General features: G+C 46.8%; 2 protein-coding genes across 2 annotated transcripts in view; both read left to right on the top strand.

Annotated features, from left to right (window-relative positions):
• Nucleotides 1-2,697, top strand: part of LOC114028546 (neuroblastoma suppressor of tumorigenicity 1-like) — a 19,570-nt gene extending 16,873 nt beyond the window's left edge. The window contains exon 4 of the mRNA XM_027842812.1: nt 974-2,697. Coding sequence (XP_027698613.1) covers nt 974-1,204 — 231 coding nt within the window. The 3' untranslated portion in view covers nt 1,205-2,697. The remainder of the gene's footprint in view (nt 1-973) is intronic.
• A 6,681-nt stretch (nt 2,698-9,378) lies between these two features.
• The window catches only part of LOC114028493 (5-hydroxytryptamine receptor 6-like), a 10,753-nt gene continuing 1,166 nt past the window's right edge, over nt 9,379-18,965 (top strand). Inside the window, exons 1-2 of the mRNA XM_027842751.1 lie at nt 9,379-10,098; nt 17,328-17,489. Of these exons, the coding sequence (XP_027698552.1) occupies nt 9,379-10,098; nt 17,328-17,489 (882 nt within the window). The remainder of the gene's footprint in view (nt 10,099-17,327; nt 17,490-18,965) is intronic.

Raw genomic sequence — 18,965 nt, 5'->3', positions numbered from 1 at the left:
TGCCTCCATTTCTCATGGTTGTCTCTTCTGTCTCCCCTCCCCCTTCTTTATCTTCCGTTGTCTCCATCATCCATTGTCTCCATCTCCCCTTTGTCTCCATTATCCATTGCCTCTATTTCTCATGGTTGTCTCTTCTGTCTCCCTTCCCCCCTTCCTTTATCTTCCATTGTCTCCATCATCCATTGCCTCCATTTCTCATGGTTGTCTCTTCTGTCTCCCCTCCCCGTTCCCTCTTTCTTCCACTGTCTCCATCTCTCTTATTCCTCGTCTTTTCCATGTCACTTCCACTTCCTCTTTCCTCCATCTGCCATTGTCTCTGTCACTTCCACTTCCTCCAAATCCCTTTTGTCTCCATTTTTCCTGTTTTTCCTCTTACTTGCCACCTCCAGCTCCCCTGTGTTTCTAACATTCATCATCCATTTTTCCTCTTTTCCTGGACGTAGCCAGGTGGTGCAGTGGAAAATGTTGGACTTGGGGTCAGGAAGACCTGAGTTCAAATTCTGCCTCAAACACTTAACTATCTGTGTAATCCTGGACAAAACACTCGAACTCTGTCACCCTGTTTCCTCATTTGTAAAATGGGGATAATCATAGCACCTACCTTACAGTTTTGTTGAGAGAGGACCAAAGGAGACAACATATGTAATGTGCCTTGTTTCTTGTGTCTTCCTTCCCACCCCCACCTCTTCTCCTTCCCCCCCATCCTCCATTGTCTCTGTTACCTCTGACCTCGTTGTCTCCGTGTCCTGTTTCCCCTACTTTTGCCGTGCTCCATCTGCTCTTATTCCCTGTCTACCTTTCTGCTCCTCCTTAGAGGGCTTACAGGCCCAGGAAAGGAAGGGGGTCCTCCAGTGTGCTTGGTCAGGGTGATTCTGGGGGTGAAGTAGGCGACCTTTGCCTTGAAGGCCTGGAATGCCAATGGGTGTGGGCCTGTGGACTGTGGGAAGCATCTTCCCTCCCCTGTCTCTCACAGGTGACACTGGACTGTCCCAGTCACGATGAAATGCCCCGAGTGGACAAGCTGGTGGAAAAGATCATCCACTGTAGCTGCCAGGCTTGCGGCAAAGAGGCCAGCCACGAGGAGATGAGCTTTTTCACGCATGGCAGAGAGGAACACCCTGGCTCCCACGCTGGCCGCCATTCCCTTGAGGTTGAGGAACCCCCTGGTCCCACCCACCCGATGGAGGAGGGGGCTGAGGAGTGATTTCCTCCTTCCTTTTCCCTCCCCTTCCCCCATCCCCCTCCCTTGGAACTCTGCTTCCCACCTTTCTGTGGGGGAGAGGAGAGGCTGGGCCCCCACCCCCTCCCTGTGGTCATTGGATGGACTTGGACTGCTGCCCGGTTGTCACAGCAATTACTGAGAGTAGGGGGAAACAAGAATCCATGCTGCATATGTTAATATATTCTGAGGAGACTGGGGTGGGGGTGGGAGATGGGAACATTGGGGCTAAATGGGGTCCTTGGGGTTCATCTTTCTTTTTTGAAGGTTACATTGACTCAGCCCTTCAGTTACTTAGAGCCAGGGCTAGAGAAGTAGGAAGTGAAGGTCCCTGGCTAGGAGCTGGGCAGAAGGCATTGTACCCCCCCGGTGCCAGGGCCTCAGATGGAGCTAGGACAGGTGTATTGCCAAGGAATAGACGGGCGTTTTAAAAAATGTGGGCAGCGGCAGTAAGGAGGTGAGATTGCAGTGATGTGTAGATGTGTGGCATGGTGGGTGGGGTTGGGGATGGGGTGCAGCAATGTGGCATTGATTCTGGAGTGGGGGAAGCTGGAAGTGGGGAGAATCTTCTTCTCCCCTGGGATCCTCACGCATGGCTCCATAATTTGCTGGAGGGAACATCTGGGCACAGGGGAGGCCCAATCCCCAGGTCTTACTCTTGGCTTTGCTATAGAAACACCTTGGAGTGAGGGAAGAGATAACTTTCTCTGCCAGCCGAGTGGTGCAGATGAGGAGGAGGCTTTGGGTTAACCTTTCAGAAACAGTTCTCTGTCTTCTTCTGAAACACCCCAGCACCATCTGTGACCTACCCTCTTTGGTCCAAACCCTCTCCAGGCCATTCATTAGAGCCTAGCCTAGCCTAGGGAAGGAAGGGAGGTTTTTCTCTAAGATTAAGTGGAGCTTCCTCACCTGTCATCTTCTTTTGCGAGGCTGACCAGAGCTGCCCCTGTAGAAGTGGGGACCCCATTCTCAAAACCTTCCAGGAGGAAAGGCCTAGATCAGGAGAAAAGGATATCCTACCCCATTGGGAGGAGGAGAGGGGATGGAGAAACATGCCAACCTCCATCTGGGTGATCTAGAAGTCTTCGAGGGTTATACTGGGTTGAGTTGAAAGTGTGTTTGAACATATACACTTTTGGGGCTCATTGGGGGAGGCACAGTACCCCCCTCCCCAACTTCTGCTCCTGCTTCTTAACCAACTGCACTTTAATCCTGAGGGAGGGGGTAGAGGACATGGGAATCTCCAGAAGGGCTATTGTTATTTCCCAAGAAAGGGGGTGGGAGTACATCTGCTGCCTGGAAATGCCCCTGGCTCCCCCAAGACCATCCCAGAACTGCCTTTTTCCAGGGAAGTATTTGCCTCATCCATAAATGCACCCCCTTCTGTCCCCTCCCCAACCCTCATGACTCATGGCTGGAACTTGTAACCAGTAGCCTGTCTTCCCTTCTAAATAAAGAAGTTCAGTGTCCTTTTGTGAGCCACTGGTTGGTCATGTGGGCCTGGGCATTTGTGGGTTTTGGAGGTGGGTGGGAATGGTCAACATTTATCATTCAAAGAAAGGCAAACATAGCTTCTGCCCTCCAACTATTTACAAGCAACTATTTACAAACAAGATAGAGGCCCGATGGAAAGGAGAAAATGAGCAAAGGGAAGGCACCTCGTTATGGGGAATCTGGAAATGCTCTTTTTAGAATCGAGGGTGGAGGATCTGCGGCTGCCTGGTGGGGTTTGTTGGTAATGCACAGGTCATGGAGACCTAGGTGCTTACTGGCTGGGTGACCCTGGACAAGTCACTTAACCTCTGACTCTGCGTCCTCACCCATAAAGGGGTTGGATTTGATGTACTCTACAGACCTTTCCAGCTTGATATCTCTGATGCTCTATTCTCCTCCTCCAGGCAAGTTGGGAATATTTCTCCGAGGCCAGGCCCCTGGGGTTCCTTCTTTGCTGAGAGAAAGGGAAAATCAGAGGGGCCCAGGGCCTTCCAGGATACTCCTGCCATGATCTGTGGAAGTGGGAATTTGAGCTTGGATGGAATCATATTGTATGGAAAATGTACCCGACTCCTTGGTTTGGTGATGGGGCAGGTGGGGTCTAGTAATCACAGTAACAATAACTTCCCATAGTGTTTTAAGGTTTATAAAATGCTTTCTTCTTGACAGGCTTCAAGGGGAGTTAATAAAACAAATAACAGCTGGCCAGTGCGTAGCACTTAGAGGTTTTCTTGCTGTTGAGTCGTTTCAGTGGTGTCTGACTCTTCCTGACCCCATTTGGGGTTTTCTTGACAGAGATACTGGGGTGATTTCCCTTTTCCTTCTGCAGCTCATTTTACAAATGAGGAAACTGAGGTAAACAGAGTTAAGTGGCTTGCCCAGGGTCACACAGCTAGGAAGTGTCTGAGGCTAGAATTGAACTCAGGTCCTCATGATCTATCCACTGCATCACCTAGCTGCTCCCTTTGAGGTTTGCGAAATGCTCCACAAATTTTATTTTATCCTCACAACAATTCTGAGAGGTAAGATGCTATTATTATCCTCATTTTACAGATGAAACTGAGGCAAGCAGAGGGCAAATGACTTGCCCAGGGTAAGTATCTGAGGTTGGATTTGAACTCGGGTCATTCTAGCTTCATCTATCGGATGAGAGGACCAAGTCATTGAGGGATGAAATGAAATGAACTCCCCTAAATCACAGAACTAATACATGGCTGAGCCATGGTTCAAACTCAGGTCATGGGATCCTAGCTCTAGAGGTAAACTGGAGGTCAGAGGTCATCCAGTCTAACTCCCTTATTTGACAGGTGAGGGAACTGAGGCCCAGGAGATAGTGACTTGCCCAATACAGACTGGATTCAACCCACATCCTCTGACCTGAGAACCAGTACTCCCACCACTCTACCACGTCCTGTCATACCAACTCCAGGACTTCTTCCACATGACCTTTGGTTGCCCATGGGCACAGGAATGGACACTAGATGAGAACCAAGCAGAGAAACAGGATTTCAGAGCTGGAGGAATCCTCTAAAGATTTATCTTCATCCCTGTTCCTTCTACTTAAGACAGGCTCAGGGACCATGTTACTAAACCAATCCTGTGGAAAGACTACTAGGTTGGAAGTCAGACCACTTGGGTTCAAATCTCCCCCTTTTTAAATCACATACTATCTGTATGGCCTTGGAAAAATGCTTTGTCTCTCTGTGTCTCAGTTTCTTCATCTATAAAATTAAAAGATTGGCCCAGATGACCTCTGAGGTTCCTTCCTGTACCTTATGATCCTACGAAGCATATCTAGCCCCAATTAGTCTTCCATTAATTATCCTTTTTACCACTTCTTACTCTAATCAGTTTCCTTATCTGTAAAAATGAGCTGGAGAGGGAAATGGCAAACCACCCCAGCATCTCTGCCAAGAACTCCAAATGGGGTCATGGAGAGTTGGACACACCCGAAAAATGACTGGACAACACACTCCAGTAAGATCTCAAGAAGGAAAGAACCAGTTGCTCCCAAAAGAAGATGGAAACTTGCTGTGACTTTGAGACCCCCCAAAACTAAAGGCCTTAATTTTTCTATCTACAAAATAGGATTTTTCCCCATCCCCTCTTTCCCTGACAGGCATATGTTGAGCGAATGCCATCTTTAAAACCTCGAGTCCTACCAGAAAAAAAAATCAACATTAGTAATTTGTTGTGTTTTTAAGAGGAAACGGTCTATACATTTGGTTCCACACAACAGAGGAAGAAACATACTTCACTCCTCTTGGTAAAGAGGTGGGGGGCCATGGGGATGGAATGTCACATATACTACAAGAAGGAGTCACTTTGTTAGTTGGATTTTGCTAAAAATTTCCTTTGTTACAAGGAAGAGTTCAGTGTGTGTCTGTGTGTGTGTGTCGGGAAAGGAATCTGATGTTAAACTACTCCAATGGATCTGTGATCTCAACAATGTGGATGTCCCCTCCAATGATGCAATTTGCCACTAACCCATGGCTATGTGATTGTGACCTTTGCTCATGTTCCCTCCTAAGGTTGCCTCAGAAAGTCCACTCAGTAGACTGGGCAGGGGATCTTAATCTCTTTTTAACAACACTGAGGGATACTAGTGTAGCTGATTGGTCATCTCTGTCTGATCTTAAAAACAAAGGCTATTTTTTTCTTACTATAGATTGGGATGGGGGAGGAGAAAAGGTCTGAGAATATGACAACTCCAAGGAGTTGTCATTATCATTGTCCCCACAAGGTGGCATCACTGCTTTGGGAGAATCTAATTTAGAAGGAGTCAGGAGGTTTGAGTGTTTCTATCGCACTGGAGCCAGGCAGGTTCCTTCCCAGGGAATACCAATCCAATCACTTAACAGGGAGGTGGGAAGCTGCAGTTTTCTAGGAATATTCTTGATCTGGGAGACAACAAGCCTGACTATTATATCTCTGATGCTTCATAACATTGAGAGATGATGTAACCCCGCTGCTTCTGAGTTACCTCATCTCTAAAACCCTTTTTACAGGAATAATGAGCCTGGGAGCATCTGGGACAGCTACATCTAGATGGGGAACTGATTCACTGTCCACTAAGTTAATGCAGCATGGCCAGGCAGACTTGGGGGAGGGGGAGGAATGCAGGCATGCAGGTATTATCCAGAGTCCCCCAACTTTCCAAGCCTTTTTGACTTTGAAGGAACTTCATACTGGGGAAAGCCATAGAGAGGTTTGAACAACCATGACCTCTCCATAGAGAGGTCCATTCTCTCTAGCCAAGCTCAGCAGGAACCTTGGTACAAGAATGCTGGGCCTTCAGCCCCTGGAAGCAAAAATTTAGAAGTGAGAACACTTGTTTCTCCGTCATGACTCCCGCCCCTTACCATACACAGAGCATTATCTGCCTTGTACCACTTTTCTTCCCATTATCCCCTCCAACTACTAGAAAGTGGGCAGCAAAGAAAGAACCTAATCATTTGGCCACAATTCCTATCACAGCCTGCTGTATCTTGCTTGAACTCCTATCTGTGTTTTTAATAACATGTTTGATAATGCTATTAAAGAACATGATTTTTTTTTTAGTGGGGCATTCGAGGTTAAGTGACTTGCCCAAGGTCACACAGCTAGTAAGTATCAAGTGTTTGGTCTGAGACCGGATTTGAACTCAGGTCCTCCTGACTTCAGGGCCAGTGCTCTATCCACTGCCCCACCTAGCTGCCCCAAAGCACATGATCTTTAAATATGATTTGTGACCATGCCTTAAGTGTTCAGTTTAGGATTGAGAAGGGAAGATAACTCAAAGGGAGAAGAAATTTTCTCCAATTTACATTTGGGGACAAACCAATGAAAGAACCTGAAATTTTAGTTATAGTCTCAAGAATTCTACCTTTTTTTTTTTTTTTAACCCAGAGAGAGAATTAAAAAGGAAACAAGCCTACGAAGGGAGAGGTGAAGGGGGTTGGTATATTTGTATCTAGGTACACCTTTGGCACTGTTGTGGCTGACACTTACTCTGTTCTGTCATAAAACACTCTACACAACCTACTATATACCTATGACCCCTACCACACATGGGAAATGCCACCCAACCAAGAGTTTTGAGCAAAAATAAATGGAAAAGATCTTGGAAACCTCAGGTGAGAAGAGCAAGTAGGATTCGGGGGCCATTGGGGGGCAGAGATGTGGGGCTTCCAGAATTTTTCCAACATGTCATAGAATCTCAGAATTGGAAAGGAGTTTTCTCCCTTTCCTGTGGCATTTGGAGTCAGGGGACATGGGTTCAAATCCTAGCTCTTGGGCTAGGCATTTTCCTCAGCCTCATTTTCCTCATCTGCAAAATAAGGCTTGTATTAGATGCCCTCTGAGGTAACTTTCAGCTCAAAGTCTATGTTCCTACCTACCTTAGTCCACACTCTACTTGAGCATGATTCCCGCTATTCCCAACATTCCCAGCAAGTGACCAATCTGAAGACCTTCAGTGGTGGGGGACTCACTACCTACCTGGTAAAGGATAGCACATCGGACCTGGAGTCAGTAAGACATTACATCAAATCTGGCCTCAGACACTTATTGACTGTGTGACCCTGGGCAAATAATTTAGTCTCTCTGCCTCATTTCTTCATCTGTAGAATGGGGATAATAACACCTACCTACCTATCTACCAGAAGTGTGGAGAAGACAAAATAAGATAACTCATGGAGCTATATAAATGCTATTTTAAGTTACCTATTTATTTTTTATTACTATAAACTTGACAAAGAGCAACAAATATGAACATTTGTTTTTAGAAAGAATATAAGGAGACAATCATACAATGAACTCCCGAATCTCTTATAAAGAGCTTGAGCTCTTTGACATGACCTTGGGTAGGTCACTTCACTTCATTGTCCCCAGATCCCCAGGTGGCCCAAATTTTGGGCAGCTCTCATTGTTAGGAAGTTTGTCTTAACCAGGAAGGAACCTTAAACTAACTTTCTGCAATTTCCACCTATTGACCCTGATTGTGCTCTCTGCAGCCGAGCAGAGAGACTGTACCCGTGACAGTCTAGCTGCTTGAAGGAACTTGTGCTAGGCTCTGAAGATCTTTTAAGATGTCCTTCTGCTCCGACAAGAGACTGCAGCAGGAAATGTGACCCAATATGATTCTAAACTCTTCGTCCCGTAGAGTACTCTCCAGGCATCCTTCTACGGGCTCGGGAGCGTCTCCTCTCTCCTCCCGCCTCTGGGGTCCCCCGTGGCGCCGCACCCATGAGGGGAGGGAGCTTTGACAGCCCCCATAGGGCATCGGCTTCCTGGTTGTCTCCACTCTGGCCAGAGTGAGGTCTTTGGCTCCAGCTCCCTCCGGCACTCAGGGCGGGAGGAGGCACCTGTGCCTGGCTCCTGCGCTTGCGGTCCTCAGCTATCCAGGATCCAGCCCCTTACCCCACAGGGCCGGGAGCGAGGAGCGGGGAACGTGGAGCAGGAAGCGGGGAGCCGGGAGGCAGTTCCAGGTCCGCCCTCTCTCCCCCCAAATCCACGCCCCTCACCCCCACCCCCGCCCTCGGTGGCAGCAGCGCCTGTTGCAGTGGCCTGGAGCGCAGCCCAGGTAGGGGCCGGCAGGAGAGAGGCACGCGCGCGGAAAGGGACCGGGTAGGGTGCGGGACCGAGGCTCGGAAAACCCTCTCTGGGCATTAGGGTTGGGGCGCTCAGCCACCGACCAGCTCTAACCGGCTGTGCCCCAGCGCCCGACTCCTCCTCACTGCAGACCCATTGCGGGTTGCCCGGCTCCCTAACCCATCAGCTAGACCAGCTGCCTTCGGCTTCTGGTCTCTAGCTCTGGAGCAGACTCCTTAGCCCCCTCCCCTCCCCGCGCTCCTCAGGCCACGCCCCTTCATCCCCTGGGGAGGCATCCCTTGAGTGCGGGTGCAGGGCTGAGAGTGTAGGGGCCTCACGGCTCTCTCCAACCTGGTCCCCCGGACCTGCGCGCCCCTGCCTCCCTTTTCGGTCCCTTTCCTGTTCCACCCTCCCTCGTTCCACCTGGTTCTCACCTTCCCGACCCTTTCCCATCATCGCCTCCCCCCCACCCCTCAGTCCCGCGGTGCAGCGCGCTTCCCTTCGGTGCTGTCCTCGGCTCCGCATGCCCCTGGCAAGCTCCCATCCTCGCTCCTAAATTCGGCTTTTCTGGTGCCTTCTCGGCGTGCAGCGCGCTCCCCAGCGCGCCCCCAAGTTCATCTCACAGCCCACGTTGCACTTCGTTCTCATCTTCATCTTCCTTCTCAACCTCGTGCGCCCCCTGCCACTGCCATCTCTTGTCCCTTGTACCCTTTCATCCATAAAATGGGCAACCGATCATAATAGAAAGCCGACCTCGCCAGGAGCAGACCCCTTGCTTGCTCGGACTCCAGGATGCACCTTCCTCTCCCTCCCAGCCACATTGCACCTCATTAGCACTTCCCTTTGGTTCTATTTCCTCAGGGCCTCGAACCTCCTATCCCCTCGGGTTACTCCGTGTGTCCACCCTCGCCCCAGCCCGCGTTACGGCCGCCATCTCTCCCTCGCCCTTTTTCTCAGCGCCGTGGGGGGCCCCCAATATCGCCACCTTCTACCCTGTTTGCCCCCTCATCCCTTCTGCTCCTAGCACCCCACACCCCCGCCCCAACTTGGTGCCTTCGTCCGACCAGTGCCAGTCATCACTGCCGCCCTTACCCATGGCCTTGGAGCTGGGTCTGGCCAACAGCAGTAGCTCGAGCTTGGGGGCTCCCGAGGGCAACGGATGGGTGGCCGCCCTCCTGTGTGTCATTATCGCTCTGACTGCGGGGGGCAACTCGCTGCTCATCCTGCTCATTTGCACGCAGCCGGCTCTACGCAGCACTTCGAACTACTTTCTGGTGTCTCTCTTCACGTCGGACCTGCTGGTGGGGCTGGTGGTGATGCCGCCCGCCATGCTTAACGAGCTGTATGGCCGCTGGGTGCTGGCACGCAGCCTTTGCCTGCTCTGGGTGGCCTTCGACGTTATGTGCTGCAGCGCCTCCATCCTCAACCTGTGCCTCATAAGCCTGGACCGCTACCTGCTCATCCTGTCTCCTCTGCGGTACAAGGGACGCATGACCCCGTGCCGGGCCCTGGCCCTCATCCTGGCCGCGTGGAGCCTGGCCGCCCTGGCCTCCTTCCTGCCCACGCACATGGGTTGGCACCAGCAGGGTGGCCTGATGTCCCCCAACGCCACTGCCGAGGCCGCCTGGGCTGACCTGGCCCCTGGGGGGCAGTGCCGCCTGCTGGCCAGCCTGCCCTTTGTCCTAGTGGCTTCAGGGCTCACCTTCTTTCTACCTTCTGTGGCCATCTCCTTCACTTACTGTCGGATCCTGGTGACTGCTCGGAAGCAGGCTGTGCAGGTGGCCTCCCTTGCCACCAACATGGAGGCCTTGCAGGTAACTGAGAATGCTGGGCAACAGGCCATCCTCTCTCCCACCTTCATTCCTTCCTCTCCATCTCTAGGAGGCCTAGGTCACAGAGAATCATAAAATCTTAGGGGATCTCTGTATGTTTCTTTCTGGACATTTATAGGTTCAGTGTTGGAATTGGAATTGAAAAATAACAGCTTGAATTTATTACAGTGCTTTAAGATATGCAAAAGTGCTTTCTCCATGACCTTGTGAAGCGGAGAATACAAGTGTTACCATCCTTATTTTACAATGAGGAAACTCCATTTTATACATGAGGCCTCTGAGAGGTGAAGGCAGTAGTCAGGATTTTGAACTCAGGGCAGATTCCCCCACACTTTCCATTAGAGATTAGACCACCTAGCCTTTCTTGGGGAGGCTTTCACATAGAGAGTAGGAACAAGCCAGAAGGGCTTGCTCTAAATTCCTCCATTTTCTTCAATTTCAAGGAAGAGACCCAGTTATAATGCCTGTTTCTTAGGCCACAAGCTTCTGCTCTCTAATTATTTCTGCTGCTGGTATTGGTGGTGGGAGTGGAATCAGCTTCTGGTTTAGCTATACTCAAACATGGTCTCTTGATTATCCATCCAGGCATTAAATTGTCTCTTTTTTTAGGTGGGAAGATCAGTCTGACTAGGGCTAGATTCCTGAATTCTAGAGAGGGTGGACAGAATCCTGGGCTTTTATTGCCTCAGTTTCCTCATCTGCAAAATAGACCCTGTACTTGTACTGCCTATCTCACAAGGCTTTGGGGAAAAATATTTTGTTAACTGAAAACCATAATAGAAATATAAAACTGCATCCCTGCTTTAAACTCCAAGGCAGGCTCCATCCTCTACACCAGAGGTGTCAAACACAGCCAGAAGGCCACATGTGGACCACAACACTCATGAATGGTCCCAAACCAGATTAAAATGGAATTGGGAAACATTTCGTAAAATAAATAAAAATACAATAGAACACGGATAATGTTAATATGTGGTTTTCTAGGTCAATATGTGGTCTGCAGGGACCCTTATGTATGGTTTAGTGGCTAATTGAATTTTGATATCACTACATTATGCCCCACTGCCTCAGCAGGTATTTAATAAATAAATGCATGTTGAATTGAATTGAATTGATTTGTAATGAGATTGTGAGCAGCAGAAAGGCCTATCCTGGTTTCCTGTGGAAACATGGACGGTGTGTTATTTAAGCTGGACTCAGGAAGATTGATTTAAGTTTAAATACCGTTTATGACACTTATTAGTTTTATGGTACCGAGTAAGTCACAATCTGTGAAGTCTCAGTTTCCTTATCTGTCAAAGAGGAATAATAATACTTATAGTCTCTTCCTAATAGAATGTTGCAGGCTGTATTTATCTGGAAACAACTTGTATTGAAAGGAGGAGTACACAAAGCAATTTGTCTCTGCTACAATCCATTCTTCCTTAAGGAAGAGTAGTCAGGTCTCAACTTTACTCTGAGGCAGGGTACTTGGATTGAACTGGACCTGTTTGGATTGGACTGGATTGAACTGGATTAGACTGGACTGGACAGGATAGCATTGGATTGGATCAGACTGGATTGGAATGGACTGTACTGCATTAGATTGAACAGGGTAGGATTGGATAGGATATGATTGAATTGGGTTGGATTGAATTGGACTGGGCTGGGCTAGATAAGTTAGTATTGGCCTAGATTGGACTGAATTTAACTGGACTTGTAAAAGGGCTGCATGTCAGGAATGATGCAGAGGAGATTCTTGGTTAGGTATATGTCTGGACTGGATTTTCACTAAAGTTCCTGCCAACTTGGAGACAATAGGTCTTTGAGGGGATGTTCTTCTCAATGGGAGGGAATGAAGGCACATCCTTTCTAGTTTTAACATTTTGTGTTCCAAGGCTCCTCCCATCTCTGACATTCTCTGTTCTAAAGGCCTTCCCAGCTCTGACATCCTAAGGGCCTAAGGGCCCTCCCAGATCTGGCATTTCTGTTTCTAAGGACCCTTCCAGCTCTGACTTTCTGAGTTCTGTCATGGTCTGGAATTCTATGTTCTAAGGTCCCTTCTAAGGCTGACATTTTAGCAGTGTGGCTCAGGAGAAAGAGTTCTAGTTTGGAGTCAGGAAATAGGGTTCAAATCCCACCTCTGCCACTTTGTGACCTTAGGTAAGGCATATATCCTCTCTGGTGCTTCAGTGTCTTCATCCACAAAATGTGAGAAATGACCTCTAAGGTCATTTCCCATTCTAGATCCTATGATCCTTTGTTCTAGGATTCCCAGCAGCTGTACGTGTACAAAATTGTTCAGAGGAAATTTCAGTACCATGGACAGGACCTCTCTCTCCTGAAGGCTGCTAGCGCTGAAGTGAGTCCTAGGGGTAGAATGAGAGGAAAGCCAAAAGGGCAGGGAGACCCTTTTTGGGAAGTGATGTCAAGGACTCTTGGAGGCTGATGGAATGGGACATAACAAGTAGATGTGGAGTAAAAAATGAAGAGTTTGAATCCTAGGTTCTGCTTCTTGCTACTTCTTGGGCAAGTCAGTTAACTTGAGGAGTCTCAGTTTCCTCATCTGTAAATGAGGAAATTGGAATAGATTATATCCAAGTAGTCTCTGTTCTTATGGTCTATGTTCTAAAGTATATTGCAGTTCTGTCTTTACATAATCTAAGGTCCTTTCTAACTCTGGCATTCTGTGTTACATGATTCTGTAACATGTTAAGTGTTGAGGCACTGGTGGGACCCTGGAATGAGATGGGGGTCTATGACTTCTCTTCTACTGTCCACAGACAGAAATACCCCTACTCCCAGCCTCTAGAGGTGGCCTGGACACATGTTCCCCTTCCCATGTTCTCCCAAGTGGTTGTGGCCACTTTCTGACCCTCTCATTTCTGATTGATTGGATTGGACTGGATAACTTTTTTTTTTAACAGTACTTATTTTAAAAAATTTATTTATTTGTAGTTTTCGACATTCACTTTTATAAGTTTTTGAGTTCTAAAATCTCCTCCTCCCTCCCCAAGACAGCATGTAATCTGGTATAGGCTATATGTATACAATCATATTAAATATATTTCCACATGAGTCATGTTGTAAAAGAAGAATCAGAACAAAAGGGAAAAACCATGAGAAAGAAAAACAAAAACAAATAAAAAAAAAGAAAATAGTATGCTTCAATCTGCATTCAGACTCCATAGTTCTTTCTCTGGATGTAGATAGCATTTTATATCATGAGTCTTTTTGGAATTGTCTTAGATCCTTGCATTGCTGAGAAGAGCTAAGTCTATCAAAGTTGGTCATTGCACAATGTTGCTGTTACTGTTTACAATGTTCTCCTAGTTCTGCTTACTTAACTCAGCATCAGTTCATGTAAGTCTTTCCAGGTTTTTCTGAAGTCATCTTACTTGTTATTTCTTATAGCATAATAACATTTCATCACAATCATATACCACAACTTATTCAGCCATTCCCCAATTGAAGGGCATCCCCTCAATTTCCATTTTTTTGTCACCACAAGAGATACTATAAATATTTTTGTACATGTGAATCCTTTTCCCTTTTTGATGATCTTTTGGGATACAGACCTAGTAGTGGTATTGCTGGATTAAAGGGTATGCAGAGTTAGATTGTCCTTTGGGCATAGTTGAAAATTGCTCTCCAGAATGGTTGGATCAGTTCACAAGTCCACCAACAAGCATTAGTGTTCCAATTTTCCCACATCTTCTCCAACATTTATCATTTTCCTGTTTTGTCATGTTAACCCAATCTGATAGGTGTGATGTGGTACCTCAGAGTTGTTTTAATTTGCATTTCTCTGATCAATAGTGATTTAGAGCATTTTTCATATGACTATAGATGACTTTAGTTTCTTCATCTAAAAACTACCTGTTCATATCCTATGACCATTTATCAATTGGGGAATGACTTGTATTCTTATAAATTTGACTCAGTTCTCTACATATTTTAGAAATGAGGCCTTTATCAGAGACACTGGCTATTAAAAAATGTTTCCCAGCTTTCTGCTTCCCTTCTAATCTTGGTTGCATTGGCTTTGTTTGTGCAAAACCTTTTTAATTTAATGTAATCAAAATTATCTATTTTGCACTTTATAATGTTCTTTATCCCTTGTTTGGTCATAAATTCTTCTGTTTTCCGTAAGTCTGACAGGTAAACTATTTCTTGCTCTCCCAATTTGCTTATAGTATCACCCTTTATCTCTAAATTGTATACCCATTTTGACATTATTTTGGTATGCAGCATAAGATGTTGGTCTATGCCTAGTTTCTGCCATACTATTTTACAGTCTTTTTTAGCAGTTTTTGTCAAAGAGTGAGTTCTTATCCCAGAAGCTGGAGTCTTTGGGTTTATCAAACAGTAGATTACTATAGTCATTGACTATTGTGTCTTGTGTACCTAACCTATTCCACTGATCCCCCACTCTATTTCTTAGCCATTACCAAGCAGTTTTGATGATTGCTGTTTTATAATATAATTTAAGGTCTGCTATGGCTGGGCCACCTTCCCTTGCATTTCTTTTCGTTAATTCCCGTGATATTCTGAACCTTTTGTTCTTCCAGATGAATTTTGTTATTATTTTTTCTAGCTCTGTAAAATAATCTTTTTGGTAGTTTGATTGGTATGGCACTGAATAAATGAATTAATTTAGGTAGAATTGTAATTTTTGTTATATTAGCTAGGCCTATCCATGAGCAACTGTTATTTTTCCAGTTATTTAGATCTGATTTTATTTGTGTGAAAAGTGTTTTGTAATTGTAGAACCAGATAACTTTGGATTGGATTGGATTGACTTAGATTAGACTGGACTGGACTGGCTTGAACTGGACTGGACAGGGTAACTTTGGATTAGATCGGACTGGCTTGGGTTAGATGGGACTGGACTAGCTTGACGTAGACTGGATTGGACTGGACCAGACAAGATAGGATAGGATAGCTTTGGGGTGGATTAGACAGGACTGGGCTGGACAAAATAGTATTGGATTGGATTCATGGAAAGGCTGTATGTCAGGAATAATACAGAGAAAACTCCCTTCCCCTCTGTGGCTCAAATTGCTGGGGACCTTGGTAAGAGATACCAAAACCTAGGGACCTTCCCACTCAGCTGGCCTGGAATTCCATATACATTACCCATAAGCATAGATAATGCAACACACAAGTTGATAGTCATTTATACAGCAATAGCTCATACTTATAAGGCACTGACAGTTTATGTAGTGCTTGCCCTACAAGGCTGTTTTGATATGGAGCCAAAGCCTAGGTTTGAGTTCTGCCTCTGATAAAGAATAGCTCTGTGACTCTGGGAAGGTCTCTTTCCTAGATGACCTCAAAGTTCTCATATATGTGATGGAGGAATTAAAACGGATGCTTTTTAAGGTCCAGTCTCTGCTTTGGAGTTTGCTGCAGTTTTCTCTTCTGTATAGTGAAGGGGTTGGAATATTGGGTTCACTTTCTGGAATCACAATTTAAGAAGGATATTAATAGCTGCAAAGTGTCTTTGTCATGTAAGCATTAGTTGGAGGAGCTGGGGTTGTTTTGCTTGGAGAAGACTAGGTGGGGGTGTGTGTGTGTGTCGTGATATCTAGCTTCAAGTATTTAAAAAAGTGGTGTGGAAAAGGGATTAGATTAGTATTGCCTGACCTCAGAATAAGAAAGAATGGGAAGAAATTTCAGAGAAGCAGAATTAGTTCTGTGTAAGGAAATCTACTTGAAAATAATTTAGAGTAGAAGGGGCAGCTAGGTGGCGCCATAGTGCACAGAGCATTGGGGTGGGAATCAGTAAGACTCAACTCCATGAGTTCAAATCCAGCCTCAGACACTAGCTGTGTGAACCTGGGAGAGTCACTTAACCCTGTTTGCCTCAGTTTCCTCATCTGTAAAATGTACTGGAGAAACCCCTCCAGTATCTTTGCCAAGAAAACTTCAAATGGAGTCATGAAAGAGTCAGACACAACTAAAACAATTCAACCTCAATAAAAGTCTAGTGAGTTGTCTTGGGAAGTAGTGGGTTTCCTTTCACCAGGAGTCTTCAAGTGAAACATCAGGGACTAATTGTTGAGCAAAGGTAGGTAGTTGGATTAGATGGATGAGAAAGGATAGGAATAAAGCATTTATTAAGTGCCTACTATGTGTTAGGCACTGTGCTAAGCACAGCTCAGTATATTATCCTATTTTATCCTCAAAACAACCCTGGAAAGTAGGTGCTATTATTATACTGATTTTACAGTTAAGGAAACTGAGACAGATAGAAGTTAAGTGACTTGCCCAGGGTCACACAGCTAATAAGTGCCTGAGGCCAGATTTGAACTCAGGTTTTCCTGACTCCAGGCCCAATGCTATTCACTGTGCTGCGTGAATGAATGGAATAGAAAAATTGGAATTAACCACCCCCCTCCCCCGCACCTTTTTTTTTTTTTTAGGAACATATCTCTAAGCACACACACAAATCCCATGACAGCAAATACAATGAGTGTTTTTATAGATCAGAAATATTTCCAAGCTTCTTATTTCAAAGCCATCTTTAGTGAAATACAGTTTGACCCAAATGAAAGAATTAGAGAGTACTTTGGATGGGCCTGGACCAGGGCTGGGGAGCCTATGGCCTTCTAAATCCTTAAGTGCGGCCTTTTGACTGAATCCAAATTTTACAGAATAAAGGTCATTTACAGAATTTTACAGAATAAAATTTGGATTCCGTCAAAGGGCTGCACTTAAGGATTTAGAAGGCCACATGCTCCCCACCCCTGTTGACTCTTGTGCTTCAGACATGAAAATGAAGCCTCCCCCGGCTGTACCGTTGGCGTTCTGACATGTGTTTCTACCCCCAGTGGTGGGACTGGGATACACTGAGCCACCCAGAGTCACAAATTCCCACTTGTGAGCAAGGTCATTTCTTTTTTTTTGGGTGAGGCAATCAGGGTTAAGTGACTTGCCTAGAGTCACACAGCTAGTGAGTGTTATGTGTCTGAGGTCAGATTTGAACTCAGGTCCTCCAGAGCCGGTGCTCTATCCACTGTGCCACCTAGCTGCTCCACAGCAAGGTCATTTCTAGGATGACTGGTCGGGGTCAAGGGTCAGTCTGCAGATGAGGTTAGGGCTTAGTCTGAAGTCAGGTTTGGAGAGGTCAGGCTGGGGGTGGTGCTAGAGGAGCACCTCTGTGGCAGAGTGAAGGGTCAAACTGCGGCTATCCCTTGGGGATCCTCAAAGGCATGTGTCCCTCGCAGGTGCCAAGGACTCCAAATCTAGCAGCGTCGGCCTCCAGTGAGAACAGACGGTTCGCTGCCAAGCACAGCAGGAGGGCTCTGAAGGCCAGCTTGACACTGGGCATCCTTCTGGGCATGTTCTTTGTGGCCTGGCTACCTTTCTTTGTAGCCAATGTGATCCAGGTAAGTCCTGAGCATTCCCGAGGGCAGGGTTTGGGGAGGAAAACGCCAAGGCGGTTTAGAGCCTCAAACATGAAACAAACTCTGGGGGCTTCCTTCTTGAACCAGGAATATTGGAGAGGGCGGGTGGGTGTATGGGTGATGCTCAAATAGAGAGACCTGGGTTCCCTGCTGAGTAAATGGCCATAAAAGATGTTGTAGCTGGACAAGTTCCAATCAGATCCAGTTAGTTCCAAATTCCAACCAGACATCTGATATCACTTCCCAAGAGGAAGTACTCTACCCTGGTCAGACCACATCTGGAGTATGATGCTCCCTTATGGGCCCAGAAAGGACTTCAGCAAGTTATAGTGTGTCTGCAGGAGGCTGTCCAGGTTGGCAAGGGCTCTGGGGAACATGCCAGATGAGGACAGGTTGAAGGAACGGGATTTGTTTAGCTCAGAGATCACAAGAGACCTGGAGGAGAAGGGCATGACCACTGCTTCTCAGTATTAAAAGAGCAGCAACATGGAGGAGGAATTAGGTTTGTCTGTCCATAGAGGGCAGAACCAGGAGATGTGGGTGGGAGTTACAGAGGCAGAGTCAGGCTGAGGGTCAGGACAACCTTCCTACCGACTGGAGCTGTCCAAGGATGGAATGAGATGCCTCAGGGAGGTAGCAGATTTCTTTTCATCAGTGGAGTGCTGAGTGAAAGATGGATGGCCACTCATTAGAGATGTTAGAGAGGACATTCCTGGACCACATGGCCCTGAGATGGCACCTAGCTCTGACATTCTTTGATTCTGGGGGAAATTGTCTAAAGAACCAGGAGAGGAAATTAGAGGATCTCTTTCTACCAGGCCCACAGCTAATGAGTATCCTCTATGGCTTAGGGGAAGGAGGGGGCCTTCCCATAGGTAGGGGGATGACGTCAGACTCACTGGGGTGGTGGGGTCTAGAGAGTTAGGGCTTGTTGATGGCTATTAGTGAACCATTCTGGATGGGATTCCGGTAGCTAGATGGAGCCTGGGGGACTGTCTCCAAACTCCAATCTGTTACCTGTCACTGGGGTAGTCACCCAGGGATGAATGAGGCACATTCACATGGCCTTTTCTGGGGAGGCCTGATCGCAGAACCCCGATATCCTCAGGCAACAGGGGAGGAGAAGAAATGCATCTATAAGTCCTGGGAAAGGAAGAAGCCTGGCCACGTGGAAGAAGGAATGACAGATTTGTGGTCAAGAGACCTGGCTTGGCCGTTTGCTAGATTCATATAATGTTAGATCAGTGAGGGACCTTAGACTATGGAAGGTCTGAACTGGGAGAGACCTTAATATGTCAGAGGTGGGAGGGGCCTTAGAACACTGGATGTCAGAGCTGGGAGGGCCCTTAAAACAAAGAGTATCAGAGCTGGGAGGGGCCTTAGAACACAGGATGTCAGAGCTGGGAGGGCCCTTAGAACACTGGAAGTCAGAGCTGGGAGGGCCCTTAGAACACTGGA

Source organism: Vombatus ursinus, unplaced genomic scaffold, assembly GCF_900497805.2.
Source record: "Vombatus ursinus unplaced genomic scaffold, bare-nosed wombat genome assembly UNPS02014884.1, whole genome shotgun sequence".
NCBI classification, from domain to species: Eukaryota; Metazoa; Chordata; class Mammalia; order Diprotodontia; family Vombatidae; genus Vombatus; species Vombatus ursinus.
The sequence above is the reverse complement of the archived record's forward strand: the minus strand, read 5'-3'. Positions and strand labels throughout refer to the sequence as shown.